General features: G+C 45.0%; 1 protein-coding gene and 1 pseudogene across 2 annotated transcripts in view; one reads left to right on the plus strand and one right to left on the minus strand.

Moving 5' to 3' along the window:
• LOC149301537 (uncharacterized) overlaps positions 1-1205 on the minus strand; it is a 34390-nt pseudogene extending 33185 nt beyond the window's left edge. Inside the window, exon 1 of the transcript XR_016272214.1 lies at positions 639-1205. The product of XR_016272214.1 is annotated as an uncharacterized LOC149301537 (transcript). The remainder of the gene's footprint in view (positions 1-638) is intronic.
• Positions 1-12562, plus strand: part of LOC149301532 (uncharacterized) — a 247346-nt gene extending 234784 nt beyond the window's left edge. The window contains exons 2-3 of the mRNA XM_089484308.1: positions 6030-6150; positions 11036-12562. Coding sequence (XP_089340434.1) covers positions 6030-6150; positions 11036-11769 — 855 coding nt within the window. The 3' untranslated portion in view covers positions 11770-12562. The remainder of the gene's footprint in view (positions 1-6029; positions 6151-11035) is intronic.
• Positions 12563-12851: the final 289 nt, after the last annotated feature.

Genomic DNA, 12851 nt, shown 5'->3' on the forward strand with positions numbered 1-12851 from the left:
AAAAAACAATCCGGTATTTGCAAATCAGACTCTGATCTAGAACAAGAAATTATGTCAAATAAAGATGCCTTGTTAGCAAGACTTTATAATTGTATTTTTAAAATCTGTACATAAGAGAACATTATTAAAGAAAATGTGATCAGATGGTCTCAAAACTTTGGTTTTGTAATTGAATTAGACCATTGGGAATACACTTGGAAAAAAAGATTGAACTATACTTGCAGCCAAAACATCAAACAGAGAGTTATTATAAAACATTTTGATGGTATTTAACATGAGAGAGAATAAGCAAGATGTATAAGAATTGCAGTAATTTGTGTTGAAAATGTGAAAAGGAGCAGGGCTCAGTCTATCAAATATGGTGGAATTGTGGGAAAGCGATACAATTTTGGAAGTTGATTTATTATTCGTTTCCGGGCCTATTAGTTTCTGGGCACAGTAGAAGGTGTTGATTATAACCTTTAAAAACCTACATGGCTTGGGTCCAACCTATTTGAGGGATCGCCTGCTTCCATATAATCTGCCCCGCAGCCTCAGGTCCTCTGGGAGGAATGTATTGCAGCCTTTAAAAACCAGACTGTGTAAATTTACAGCGCTTCATAAATAAAGGTTAATAATAATAATAATAATAATGGTACCCTCCTCTCCTTAAAAAAGTATTAAATCCAAAGCAATATTTAAAAAACAGAAAAAACAACAAACAAACAAACAAAATGGACAAACTCTCAAGAGGAATTAGATAGGAGCCTCCTTCTCTCTCTGGAGCCACAGGAGAGAAAGAGAGGCCTCTGCTCAACTGAGACTCAGAGAAGGTTCTGGAACATTATTCCCCTCAGTCACAAGCAGCACAAAATGGCCATAAGGACACAAAATGGCCATAAGAACACAAAATGGCCTCCGGAACACAAAATGGCCGCCAGAACAAAAAATGGCCTCTGGAACACAAAATGGCCGCCAGAACACAAAATGGCCTCTGGAACACAAAATGGCTGCCTCTTCCTAAGCACTTGGCATTTGGCAGTTTGAGGCCTTCAGGGAACCCAAAATGGAGGATGAAGGGGCCCCAAAGTCAGAAGGATCCTCAAACAGGATTTCCAAACCTTAACAACACCTGAAATGCCAAACCAAAAGTACATTCCCAGAGTTCCATAGCACTGAGCCATGGCCATTACAGTGGTGCAGAACAAGAAGGCCCAGTGATGGTGGCATTAATGATGATTAAGGTCTGGGGGCAGCTCTATACTCCCCCCCAGGCCTGATATCATCATCATCATCATCATCATCTTTGCTACAACATGAGAGCCACCATTAAAAGCATTGAAATCCCCTTTGGGGAGTCATAATCTCCCAACTTCAGAGAGAGTGGGCTATGCCTAGAAGGACTGCTGGGCCTCCTTCCTCCCCACCTTAACGGCAGTGGCCAAAGGAAAGCACCAGCAGCAGTAGACCCAAGCGAGGCCTAGCCAGACCTCAGTGCAGCAGTGAAGCCTAGTGGTTCCAGGCCTTGTCTCTCTGCTGTCGCTTCACTTCACTTCACTCCCCTCTCTCTCCTTCCTTCCTCCCTTAATGTCTGTCTGTCTCCTTCTCCCTCTAAAACTCTACTCCTCTCTCACTCTTCTGCGCGCAAAGCTAAATAGAGAAGCTGAAGCTCCGCCTCTTCTTGAAGCTGGCCAATGGGGCAGAGCAGCTGGAAGACCACGCCCACTGCCCCAGACTCACATTTTGTGTTCTGGCGGCCATTTTGTGTGCTGCTTGTGGGGAATAATGTTCCAGAACCTTCTCTGAGGCCTCAGTTGAACAGAGTCCTCTCTTTCTCTCCTGAGGCTCCAGAGAGAGAAGGAGGCCAGGCTCCTTGGGCCAAAAGTGTGACTCTTTGTCTGTCTTTTGTGTCTCTTTTCTGAGAGGGTTTTGTTACACAGCTCTGCTCCCTCTGGGGAACATGGGTTTTAAAAGGGGTCAGAAATGGGGAGGATAGTTTTAATACAAGCCTTATTCTTCTTCTTCACAAACATTGGGCTTTGGCTTCTAAGAGGAGGCTAGTCCCCCAAACAAGGCCAAAAGAAGCTCCTTTGGGAGGTTTTAAAAGTCTCCCCAGTTTCCTTATTAATAGATTTTTACGCATGAAGGAAGTTGACAAACCAGACCATCTCATATTACCAAGAATGAAACAAACAAATATAGAAACAAACAAACAACAACAAAAATAAGGATTAGACAGAAAAACAAAGTGCTTATTTTTTGAAAGTAAAACCATTATCAAGAGGGTAAAAACCAGACTTGGGTGCTTCGACCCTTTTACATCCAGCTCAGGCTGTATCTGCACTGCAGAAATATTCCAGTTCGAAACTGTGTTAACTCTCCTGGCTCCATCCTGTGGAATCCTAGGATTTGTAGTTTGTTGGGCACCAGAGATCCAGATCCACCCCAAGGCAAGGCTCTCCAGGGCTCTCTTGGCCCTCCTTTGCTTGCGAATACTGACTATCTCAGGGAGTCTCTATATTAGAGCATCAGGAAAACCTTTAGGTATTGTTAAGGTTGGGAAATCCTGTTCGGGGTCACTTCTGACTTTAGGGACCTTACATCCTCCATTATGGGTTTCCTGAAGGCCTCAAACTGCCAACTGTCAACTGAAGTGCTAAGGTTGAGGTGGCCATTTTGTGTTCTGGCAGCCATTTTGTGGTCCAGCAGCCATTTTGAGACTGGCCCATTGTGACCTCAGTCTGATGTTCCTTACCTGAAGCATTGATAGTGTCCCATTGTGACCTCAGACTGATGCTCCTTACATGAAGGGCTGAGAATGGCCCATTGTGACCTCAGTCTGATGCTCCTTACCTGAAGCATTGATAGTGTCCCATTGTGATCTCAGTCTGATGCTCCTTTCCTGAAGACTGAGACTGGCCCATTGTGATCTCAGACTCAAGCTCCTTGCCTTAAAGATTTAGATAGGACTATTATGAGTTGAGGCTGGTGCTCTTTACCTGAAGGATTGAGACTGGCTCATTGTGACTTCAGCCTGAAGCACCTTCTCTGAAGGATTGAGAATGGCCCATTGTGACCTAAGGCTGATGCTCCTACCCTCATGCATTGAGTCGGCCCATTTTGATTTCAGGCTGATGCACCTTGCTTGAAGTATTCAGATGGCGCTATTTTTTACTTCAGGTTGCTGCTCCTTACCTTAAGCATTGAGACTGTCCCATTCTGCTCTCTGCGCAGAAGAGTGAGTGAGAAGGGGTTAGAGAGAGACAAGGAGGAAGGAGAGTGACAAGGCTTGGAAGGGTAGGCTTCACTGCTGTGCTGAGGCCTCCAACTGCCAAGCGCTGAGGTGGAGGTGGCCATTTTGTGTTATGGCAGCCATTTTGTGTTCTGGTGGCCATTTTGTGCTGCTTGTGACTGTGGGGAATAATGTTCCAGAACCTTCTCTGAGGCCTCAGTTGAACAGAGGCCTCTCTTTCTCTCCTGAGGCTCCAGAGTCAGAAGGAGGCCAGGCTACTTGGGCCAAAAGGAAGGAAGTGTGTCTCTTTGTGGGTCTTTTGTGTATATTTCCTGAGAGGGTTTTCTTATTACACAGCTCTGCTCACCTGTGTATGTCACCAGCAGGATTCTGTTCTCTGTGTCTTTGAGTGCTGCAGAGTTTCTTTCCAAGCCAATCCTAATCCTGGTCCCTTTTCTCAGGAACCTCATCTCGGACTCCTTGTACACGGCTTTGGGCCTCTGTTGCTGGAAGTGACCCAAGAGTAGGGCAACCAGGACCCCTGCCCACCTGATGGCCGACACAGAGGCCAAGCAGAGGGGGTTGGGCTCCAAGAGAAGGAGGCTGCGGAGGTACAACATCTCTTTGGTGAGTCCCCATCCTGGTTATTAGTCTCATGTGTTTCACTGCTGGGCCAGTTCATGAAAGCAAGTGGAGAACATATTCTCCCAATTTGGCAGAGACAGTCCTGGTAAATCCCCTGTCACCCCACTTTTTCAGGGGCTTTCAAAAATGTCCCTGTTTTGTTCTCCTCCTCCCACTTTCCCCTTTGTCCTCAGCTCACTTCAGTTCCTACAAAATGAGTGCCAAGGATTTTGAACCCCATCAACTCAAAAGTGGGGAGAGAAGAGGAAAGAAGGGAGCAGGGAGTCCTTGCTAGGAGTCTGAGGCAAAAGCAAACTGCTGTACCCTTCCCCGCTTTTGTGACCTTCCTCATAAACATCTTTGGCCATCTTGACCACTTTCTGGTGTTGTTTGTCCACATGTGTCTTTCTTTCCCCATCTGTGAAATGTTGGGGGATATGGGGGAACATCTCTGGATCTGAACTGTGGCCCTCAAGCCCACAGCGTTCTCCAGAACTGTTTTTTAAATATGACATTTGCCACTGAAATTTGGCAACAAATGGATAAATGCACTATAATTCTTTGGTGGCTAAATGTAATATATGTTTTGGGATAGTCAATATCTTAATCTATCCTCAGTATCCCAGCCATAGCCTAAATTATTTTGTTTACATCTTATCTTTGGTTTATATATTATATATTGTGTATATCGAGCTAGAATAGACCCTTTCAATCAACTACTAAACGATTCTTCAACAGATAGGTAAATTCAGCTGATTCAGTGGGTCTACTCTGGTGAGGAACAGAGGCAGTTTTGCTTATGTGAAATCACAATACTTGTGAAACTCCGCTTATTCCACACATGGTTGTAAATCCTATGGGATCAATAGGTCTTCTTGCGCTAAAACTAACAGTATGATTCAGGCCCTTATCATGGTAATGAAAATCATTTGATGGTTCAGACTAAATAATAGTGAATCAAATATGATTGGGTGGGTTATAAGATGTAGTGATTGTTTGCAGAGGGATTTTGCAGCACCCTTGAGACCAACTGTGTGAAAGATATTGCAGCATTGAACCTGGTCTGTGCCCCTTCCTCTGGCAACAGCCCCCTGACCCTCTCCTCTCACCCCCTCAGAGCTCAGCCCCAGTGGTCAGTGGGACAGAAACAGGTCTTCCGAGCCACAACACATTGCTATGGGCTACGTTCCTCTGGCCATGCAAGCAAGTGCACAAGACCGTTCCTGGGAGGAACAAGAAGGGGTAGGAAATGTCCGAGACCCAGGTAGCCCCGGGCTCTTGTTACTGAAATGGGCTCAGGGAAGGCAGAGCACCTGACTTCTAACCTCCATGTGTCTGGTGATGGTGGGGCTGGGGTGTCTTTTCCAGGCATTCCTCGCCCTCCGCAAGGGCTGCCCCACCTTCGACCAGAGCCAGTAATGCAGCCACCATGGTTCTCCAGCTCTGGCAGAGTTTCTCCTCCAGCCCTCCCTGTTAGCTCACCATTTCCTCCAAAGGAGGCCATACTTGAAGGCCCAGTCAGTCCCTTGGAGGGGAGAGAGAGCTGGGGGGCTCTGGAAGAAAATGGAGTGGGGTGAACCCAGGAGGAAATGGATGGGAAACAGGATGATGTGAAAAGACCTTCCTATTGACACCCAGAGAATGTCAGAAACTCAGACTTTGCTTCCCAGATTTTATCCCACACAAACACACACACAATTGACATATCCAGCGGGAGCCATGTTGGCCATATAGCAGTAGCATCCCAAATCCACAAAACTAGGATATCGGATATGTTATATGGATGTGAATATACCACATTTTAGGCTTCACGGGAGAATGATAAAGAGAAGGCCAATGGATGGGACCTGTACTATTGGAGGTTGCTACCTCCAACAAAGGTTTTAAAATATCTTTTAAATTGGGACAGCATTGGCATGTTTTACCTTATCAACACCTACAAGTTTTCCTGTGTAAAAGCATGGAGCCTGCCTGAGAAATTCAGTTTTCTCTTCCAAACAGAGGGGCTTGTAGCCTCACAAAGGATTCGAGACAAACTGGATTTCAAAGGCAGTAGCTTTTTGCTTGCTAACATTATTTAAAGTTTGTTTCCTGGGATAAATTCTGAAGTAATGAAATAATATTTGGGATGCACCATGTGCTTTCCTTCCCTTTTATTAGTCACTCTCTGGATCAGGGCTATTTTCTATTGCAGGTGACTTTTGCGGATGTGGCGATATATTTCACCGAGGATGAATGGAAACTCTTGACAAAGAAGCAGAGACTTCTGTACAGCGATGTTATGATGGCGAATTATGAGAATGTGGCCTCTGTGGGTAAGGAACTTGACTCCACTGCCCTTCCTGTGAAGACTGAGGGTCCTTTCATACTACATTGTTATGGTGTTATGTTTCTACTTTAGAATTATGGAATCATAGAGTTGGAATAGGCAACAAGGGCCATCCAGTGAAACCCCTGGCTATGCAGGAATACACATTCAAAGCACCCCCAACAGATAGTCATCCAGCCTTTGTTTAAAGATCTCCAAAGAAGGAACACTTTAGAAATAAATCTTAATAATAATAACAATGGCTCAGTACAGATTAGAAGAAAGGGGTGTCCAGAGGCTGTCCCTTTCTCCTCCGGATCATTGCCGCAGCAACCTCATGGCCGCAAGAACGATCTGCAGCCAAAAGGAGCTCAGAAATGGAACTCCTTCCTGTGATGCCACCAAGGCGCCATTTGCACCTTGGAATGTCACGGTGATATGTCTTATGCACCGTGCTGTTTTGACGCGTCACACAAGACACGTCATGGATGCATGCGCCGTATGGATGGCGCTGCGTCAAGATTGTGCTGCCCATAAGTATTAGGCTTTGGGAGTGTGCAGTTACTGCATGCTCCCAAACCCTAAAATCACCGCCGGCATGCCACAAAGTGCCCATTTGTACCAGGCCAATAATAACAATAATGATACTCCACCTCGTTCAGAGGAAGTATATTGCACTCTCGAACAGCCCTTACTGTCAGCAAGTTCCTCCTAATCTTTAGGTGGCATCTCTTTTCCTGTGGCTTGCATCCACTGTTCCTCTCCTTTTCTCTGGAATAGGAGAAAGCAAGCTTGATCCATCAATGTGACATCTCTTCAAATATTTGAACAGGGCTATTATATCCACTCTTAACCTTCTCTTCTCCTGGATAAATATAGCCACCCCTAAGCCACTTCTCATAGGGCTTGATGGTTTTCAGTTCCTTCACCTTTTTGGTTGCCCTCCTTTGGATACTCTCCAGATTCTCAACATCCTTTTTGAATTGTGGTGCCAAGAACTAGACACAGGGTTATTTCAAGTGAGGCCTGACCAAAGCAGAATAGAGTGGCACTATTACTTCTCTTGATCTAGACACTATACTTTTATTGATAAAGCCTAGGATCATATTGACCTTTTTAGCTGCCTCATGTTCAACTTGTGGTCTACTATGAGTCCTAAGCTACTTTCACACGTAGTTTAATTGTCATAACAATATCCTGTGTAATCTTGGAATTTGTAGTTTGGTGAGGCACTATTGCTCTCCACTTTCTAAGGATTCTAAATATCCCATTCTAAACTGCCAATTCTAGGATTCTGTGGGAAGGAACTATGGAGATAAATGCTTTTCACCCCCAAATGCTCCTCAGCACATCCCTCAGTAGGGCGGTTTACAGACTGCCCCTTTGGGATGGCCTGTACCTGCCCCTTTCATCAACGGATCGGGGCCTCAGCTGCCACAGCGGCAGCCCTGAGGCCCCAATCCACCGCTTTTCCATGCCGTGGCCTGGAAAAAGTATCCTTGGGGCTTCAAGCCCCAAAGACACCCCAGCAGCGGCGTGGATAGGAGAAAGGGGCCACTCTGCACCTTTCTCTTTTGTATCACTGGCGCAGCTCTCTAAAGGCTGCACCAGCGACACAAATGAACGAAGGAGCTCCAAAATGGAGTTCCTTCCTGCGCCGTGGAAAGGGCGCCACAAGCGCCCTTTCATGACACCAGGACGTCACGTCCATGCCGCTCCGTTTGAATGCGGCGCAGTCATGACATCCTAATGGGCATCACCATCTGCATGTAGAATGGGCGCCACCATTTTGTACGTACTGTGTGCGTACTAGGGTTGGGGGCGTCTGAAAAAGATGCCCCCGGGCAACCCTAGTACGTACACAGTACGTACTAGGGTGCCCTTCTGGAAAGGTCCTAAGTTTCCTGGCTTTTTTGGCCCTTCTTCCAGGCTTTTCAGGCTCAGGAGAGTCTTCTTGGGGAAAAGGCCTCCCTTGGCCCTACAAAGGCTCAGAGAGAGCCCAATAGTGGCAAAATGGCCTCTGGTTCCCCAAAGGGATGCTGTGGGATACTGAGGAGAAAATAGTATTTCATTTCACCCCCAGACAATACAACGTTAGGTTGCTCCTGAGATCCCCTGTGGGCCAGTGTGATCCCCCCATCCCCAACATTAGGCCATCCCTGTCTTATAGATGCCTTAAGGCTGGCACTTGACCCTCACCAAAATTGGAGTCCAGGTCCCAGCCCCCTTGCTCTTGCTTTCCCAATGACTTATTTGTATATTGATTATCCTGCCTTTCTCAACAAATGGGACTCAGAATGTCCCTTTTGTGCATCACATGCTGTGGATGTGTGTCTGTGATAGAGAGATGGAGGGAATGGGAAAAACAGAAAGGCAGGAAAGAGATGCTGAAGGTGAAAGCTGAAGCAGTGCGGATAGGCAAGAGGGAAGGTTGGAGAGTGGAGGGAGAAAGGGAAGGGGATCAGGTCTCTGGGAGCCAGGAAAGGAAAGCAGGAGCAAAGCCAGGATTGCCTAGCTCTGTGTTGTTGTTGTTGTTGTTATTATTATTATTAACCTTTATTTATAAAGCGCTGTAAATTTACACAGTGCTGTACATACAATCTTTTTAATTGGACGGTTCCCTGCCCTCTGTCTTACAATCTAAAAAGACATGACACAGAAGGAGAAGGGAGTGGTGGTGGCTAAGGGGCCTGTCTACTAAGATAATACATATAAAATACATAGCAATACCGGAAATGATTCAATAAAACAGACAAGAAAAGAACATCAAATAGCAAGTGACAATTATGCAATGCCTGGGAACGCTTCTCTGAACAGGATGGTCTTCAGCTCCATTTTGAAGCTGGTTAATGAAGTGATGGCTCTTGCTCACGGGGGAAGAAGGTTCCAGGAGTGAGGGGCAGCGAGTGAGAAGGGGCGAATCCTAGATGGGGCAGAGGAAATCCTGGGCTGGGACAGCAGGCTTGACTACCAGAACGGAGGGCCCTAGTGGGAAGGTGAGGGGAAGTAAGGTGAGGTATGTGGACAGGAAAGGACCTCTGGGAAGGGTCAAGAGAGGGGCCTTGGGGATTGGGAGGCAGCCACCAACCTGACAGGTTTTAAGAACTGAACTGGTGAGAACCGGTTCAGGCCCTGGTTTTCAGACATATTAAGGGCTTCCATTTAGCAATTACGAACAATGTCTATGAAGAAAGGAAAGGTAACACAAAAATTCCTTCTTCTCTAATGTTTCTTTTTCCTACCTGAGCTTGCTTAGGGTCTTTTACCTGAAATGCTGGAGTTTGGGGAAGACACCTGCAAGTGCTATGCTTTTAGGGGAATTAGATACTTAGCTCAAAGGGGAGATATAGTTTGATTGAGGCAACAGTGACCTCAGGATCCAGCAAAGCTATAGCAGGTCTGCAATCACACAGAACTCCAGAGGCATTTGAAAGGCAAAATGCACACACATGCACAGAGAGAATTAGGTAACAAAGGTGGGAGTGGTGAATAAATGTAAGACTTTGCTAATGGTAATATGTTGCCTGGATGGATCTCAATCCCAGTTGCTGAGAATCCGGAATGGGGAGAGAAGTCAGTAGCTCCCATGGCAAGTCGGGTTGGAGAGTGTATTGAGGTGCTTAGCCATGTAAACCGACAGAGGACCCTATCGCATGGGATAAAAAAGCCAGCTTAACTTTTCTGAACTGAATTCTGATTCGGGCTGCATCCGGGTCCTATCATATGTGAATCTCCGCTGAATCCACCAGCCAAATCCATCCTGGATTCAGCCCGAATCCCCACAGCACTTCAGCGGCCATTTTTTTAGTGTTGGAAGCTTCCACTTAAAAAAGAAGGGGGATGCCTGAGCATGCCTCGGACCCAGGCTACATCTGGGATGGATTTGGCCAATAGATTCAGCAGTGATTTAAATAAGATTGGACCCGGACATAGCCCGAATTAAAATTCTCTTTGGGAAAGGTACCCTGGCTTTCTTACCCCATGCAATAGGGAGCAGAGTGTCTGCCTGCAACTGGACTGAGGCTGAAGAACAGCCACTAGGAGCAGATATTTATGCTGTAATTGTTGCTTAGTGGCAGAAACTGAGGGTACGAAAAGGTTTAAATTGCTTTAGAATGTTTCCTGGGTGAGGAAAGAATGGTCTGAAACCAAATTTAATGCAATGAGGGCTTGGTTTAAGCTCTCCCCATTTACTGTGACTTCCTTCACTCTGTCCATCACTTCTTCTCTTAAATTAATGAGGAGAATTAAATTAAATTAAATTAAAATTATATTCTGGCCTCAAAAAGAAGAGCCCTCCCTCCGCCCCAACTGTCATCATCAGACCTAGGAGGGAGTGAAAAAGACAGGCCCAATTTCCATCAGGCCTAACTGTGAATTTTACTGTAACTCACGTCGCTCTGTTTTATTTTACTGTATTGTATTTATTTTTGTATTTTATTTTATTCTCTTTATTTTTATTGTTGTAACCCACCCGGATTCCTTGTGATTAGGCAGGCTATAAATAAATCATCAGCATCATTATTATTATTGGTGCAAGTACCTCAGACAAAAGGGATTAGCACACTGATTCTCAGAGCCTTTTTCTGACTATTTCCTTCCAGTCCCATTCCTTAGCCATAATCCCTTCATCCTCTACAGACATAAATGGATCATGCAGCTAAATCCACTCATTTTCTCAAGGCAGGTTCTCCTACAATCTCTTCTTTGCTACCTCCTATGAGTAGGGATCCATACCTGCAAAAATGCTAAATTCAGGGCACCCACTCCAACTTTATTAATTTTATATCAAATAGGGAAGGGTTAACAGGTGGCTAAATCTTGGGGTAACACATTCCTCTCTTGATTCAGAGAGTCACTCTTGTGTGTCATTGTTCTTTTTTTTTTTTCAGAAGAACATGTCAGTCTTGAGAGAGTCCATACATGTGAGAGGCCACATAAATGCCAGCACTGTGGGAAAGGTTTTCCTTCAAAGTCAGACCTTGTGAGACATCAGAGAGTCCACACAGGAGAGAAGCCACACAAATGCCAGCATTGTGGGAAATGTTTTTCTCAGCAGGCACACCTAGTGAGACATCAGAGAGGCCACACAGGAGAGAAGCCATACAAATGCCAGCGTTGTGGGAAATGTTTTTCTCAGAAGTCAAACCTCCTGCTACATCTGAGAATCCACACAGGAGAGAAGCCATTCAAATGCCAGCATTGTGGGAAAGGTTTTCCTTTAAAGTCAAACCTAGTGACACATCTGAGACTCCACACAGGAGAGAAGCCATTCAAATGCCAGCATTGTAGGAAAGGTTTTTCTCAGAAGCCCAACCTAGTGACACATCAGAGAATCCACACAGGAGAGAAGCCATTCAAATGCCAGCATTGTGGGAAATATTTCTCTCAGAAGTCAAGCCTAGTGACACATCAGAGAGTCCACACAGGAGAGAAGCCATACAAATGCCAGCATTGTGGGAAAGGTTTCTCTCAGAAGTCAGACCTAGTGAAACATCAGAGAGTCCACACAGGAGAGAAGCCATACAAATGCCAGCATTGTGGGAAATGTTTCTCTTTGAAGTCATACATAATGATACATCAGAGAGTCCATGGAGGAGAGAAAGCACATAAATGCCAGCAGTGAACTAACACTGTTTTTGTTAAGAAGTATTACAAGAAAAATATTTTCAATGCATTGGTGATAAAAGAAAGCCCTTGTGATTTTTTTGTAAGGGTTTTCTGTTCATAAAGTTATTGATTTTTGTATGTTGTTGTTGTTGTTGTTTTTATTTTTTTTTATAGAATTCTAGAATAAGAAAGGACCACAGGACCCATGTAGTCCAACCCCCGACACACAGGATGACAAAGCATGGATTTATAGGATTCTGGCTTTGTAAGGCACCACAAGCGCCATCTAGTCCAAGCCCCTGCCATACAGGAAGACGTAGCATGGTGGGTGGGTGTGTTATGTGTGAATGTGACAGAATTAGAAGATGAAGTATGAGATGAAGGATATGGCACAGAGAAGCAAGAAAAGCTGAAACTGTTGAGTCGAAAAGGAATGTGCAAAAGATAGACACCGTAATGCAAGGACATGAAACTGAATGTACTAAAAGAAGAATGGACTGTGTATAACACAACTTGATGTAAAGAGCACCAGAACAAGAACGGAATGGGAACAAGAAGTCACTCATCAGGAAAAATGATGCACATATAAAAAGCATAAAGGAATCTTCAAAACCATGGTGATAGTGTGCCAAAATCAGCTGGAACTGGCACCCATCGCTCTTTCAGAAAACTGATGGACCTCTGGGAAGATTTGTGTGCATGAGCATTGTATGAATGTGTGCATGATTTGAGGCCTCTTGATATGTAATATATTAGAATGAATGTCCGTAATGTTAGAATAAATGTTACATACAAAGTGTTTGAACCCAGATCTGGTCTCTTATGTGTCTGATTAAAAGTTTTATAGTCCAATTCTGTATTTACTCACCACTCTAGATGTAAAGAAGAACACCTAGATTGGTGACCGGAGTGTGATCTCTCATTTCACCTTCTGGAGCTTCTGCACTGATCCCTGAAAGCGGAAAGAGAACTAACCAAGCAGTGGGGACACACTTCCTTTGTTAACCCAATACAATTCCACTATAAGAGACAGGCTTTGGAGTTCTGGGCCACTGCTAACCGCAAGGTTTGGTTTAAAATATGGGGGCTGGGTCATCG

Source organism: Sceloporus occidentalis, unplaced genomic scaffold (assembly GCF_023333645.1).
Source record: "Sceloporus occidentalis isolate IW3139 unplaced genomic scaffold, rSceOcc1.0.p SCAF_21, whole genome shotgun sequence".
Lineage (NCBI taxonomy): Eukaryota > Metazoa > Chordata > Lepidosauria > Squamata > Phrynosomatidae > Sceloporus > Sceloporus occidentalis.